The sequence below is a fragment of the Arachis duranensis genome, chromosome 5 (genome assembly GCF_000817695.3).
Source record: "Arachis duranensis cultivar V14167 chromosome 5, aradu.V14167.gnm2.J7QH, whole genome shotgun sequence".
NCBI classification, from domain to species: domain Eukaryota; kingdom Viridiplantae; phylum Streptophyta; class Magnoliopsida; order Fabales; family Fabaceae; genus Arachis; species Arachis duranensis.
In genome coordinates this window covers 104,616,786-104,619,382 of record NC_029776.3, presented here as the reverse complement: position 1 = coordinate 104,619,382, position 2,597 = coordinate 104,616,786, and the positions used below count along the sequence as shown (strand labels likewise).

Below are 2,597 nucleotides of genomic sequence, written 5' to 3'. Positions count from 1 at the left end.
GATTCAAAGTAAAGTAAAGTACGATATGGGCCTTTGGCCCCTCAATATACCAAAAATCAAAAGTAAAATATGTATTATTCACTCACCTGTTGAGTTAGAGGATACAATAACCAACCATAACTGTTAGAAATTCGAATTTCACTTTATATATAGTAATTTATTAACTAGTAGATCTTTAAATATAGTTCAGACCCGCAATGAATTAGTATTTAACCTGTTAAATTGAAAATACCATAGTCAACTAAAAAGAAAAACTATATATTGAGAGTTTGAGACCTTAAAAAAAGAGTAAAGCATGTATTTTGTGTTTTAAAATTATTTTCAATACCTAATTTTAGACAGCTTCATGTAAAAAAATGTGTCAAGTGTGTGCATATCCAAATCTTAAGATTGAGAGATCGTATTCGTGCTTCAGAGTAATTTTTCTTTTCCTCCAATGTTTCGTTCTTATAACTTGTGCTTTCAAAAAATACACACCACTAAAATAATGCAATAAACTAAATAAAAATTGTAGCGCACACAGAAGAGACACGAGGCCAAAACAAAATTGCTTCAAATTTCCAATGAAAACAAGCTACGTGGCGAGCATCTAGAAGTCCGTAAGTATAGAAACTTCAGTTATAGTATGGGTGTTTCCAATCTCCAGCTCAAACTTATCAGTTATTACTTCACTTGAGTTCTTACTTCTCAGATTGGGAGACAAAAGGAGAAAACATTGAAGAAGATGGGGTTGGGAGTTCCTGCTCTTCCATTTACCTTTGTGGCTCACCTTCTAGCAGTGGCTGCTATTGTCATGGTCTTGTTTTGGAACATACACTTCAGGGGTGGCTTAGCTTGGGAAGCTACCAACAAAAATCTCATATTCAATGTATGTTTCTTGTTTCATCTTGCTCTTTACTCTCTATTTACTATTATTTTTGGTCCTATGATGTGTTGATATATGACTCTTCTTGATTCTTACTCTGTTTCGTTTGGTCCTCTATTGAATGAACCTTAACTGAAATTGGCATTTGCCTTGTATATTTGAACCTTAAAAGCAAGACACACTAGTAATATATCTTGTCTTTAGTTTAAGTTCCATGGTTTCAGTGATTGATTACCTTAAAGTTATTAGAGACTAATATTGTATATTTTGTGGACAGTTTACACTTTACACTTTACATATCTACCACCATTTTTCTCAGTTTCTGCTTAGTATTTCATACTAGTATTTACTTCAATCTTGTAAAGTTTCACATATTTTTTTGTTTGCTTTAACAATATTTTAAAAAGGCTCTTCAAGTTTTTTTTTTCCATCTTTTCTATTTATTATCGGGCCCCAACCCTCATAAACAAGGGGTCCCAACAATTCATTGCTTGCAGGCTCCACATGCTTATCTTTCGATTTCTTCGGTGTGAATTCCATATACTAATACATTCATGTGGTTTCAAATCAAATAATAAATGAGGCAAAGGGCACTTCTTAGTCCTTAAAGGCTTAAACTACTTTATTTAGATGCTTTTGTTATTTTTTTCTCCTACCATTACATTGATGAATTAGTAACTAAACTAATTTGGGACTGGGTTTAGTTTTTAATACAATCATTTATATATAACACAAGATAATCATATAATATTACACAAGTTGAAGTTACTAATCTATATTAAACCCATATATCTTATATTAATTACTATTATTATATATAAATGCCAATATATAGTTAGTGAAGTACCCCTGAGCTTACGTATTCCTTTTTCTTGATTCAGATCCATCCTGTTCTTATGCTAATTGGATTAATAATTATGGGAGGTGAAGGTAATCAAAATACTTTCACAATGATACCGTTTTATGAACTAATGTGCAACTATTTCTACAATTCTCTATTTTGTCTTCAACTTGCATAATTATTATAGGTCTCATATTTTTTCCCTTTATATTTTTCTGTTACTTGTAGCTATCATAACTTACAAAGCTCTACCCCTGAAGAAGGAAATTAAGAAGTTGATACATCTTATTCTCCATGCAATTGCACTAGTACTTGGAATAGTTGGAATTTGTGCTGCCTTCAAGAATCATAATGAAAGTGGCATCGCCAATATGTACAGCTTGCACTCATGGCTTGGCATTGGAGTTATTTCCCTTTATGGGATTCAGGTAAAACCATTGAAATCTTAGATTAATTAAACCTTAAACAGTTAAATCTACATGCATATAAGAGTTTGACATGCATTAAGAAAAATATACAATGAGAAATTTTGTTATAATAAGGCTTGTCAAAGTAAATAATTCATCATATAGTTTAGTTCGATCTGATCGTCACAATGATTTTGAAGTATAATCTCTACTATAACAAAGTAACTCCTCAAGATTTCAAGATAGATAATGGTGGAGCACAAGTTTGTTTTAGACCAATTTTGTCCTTGGTATTTTTATTCAATGATAAGAATGAGATTTATTGTTTAATTAATACACCTGCATGCAGTGGATATTTGGGTTTGTGATGTTTTTCTACCCTGGAGGGAGTGAAACACTAAGAAGCCAATCAATCCCATGGCACGTGTTGTTTGGGCTGATAGTGTATGTGTTGGCACTTGGGACAGCTTCTCTTGGGTTCTTA

The 2,597-nt window shown here is 32.1% G+C and overlaps 1 protein-coding gene across 1 annotated transcript; it reads left to right on the top strand.

Annotated features, from left to right (window-relative positions):
• Nucleotides 1–596: 596 nt before the first annotated feature.
• LOC107491160 (transmembrane ascorbate ferrireductase 1) lies at nt 597–2,591 on the top strand. The gene is given in 5 exon segments (XM_021143508.2): nt 597–868; nt 1,747–1,795; nt 1,935–2,134; nt 2,463–2,472; nt 2,475–2,591. Coding segments are annotated over 5 exon segments (435 nt in total). The 5' UTR covers nt 597–724; the 3' UTR covers nt 2,507–2,591.
• The last annotated feature ends 6 nt before the right edge of the window (nt 2,592–2,597 follow it).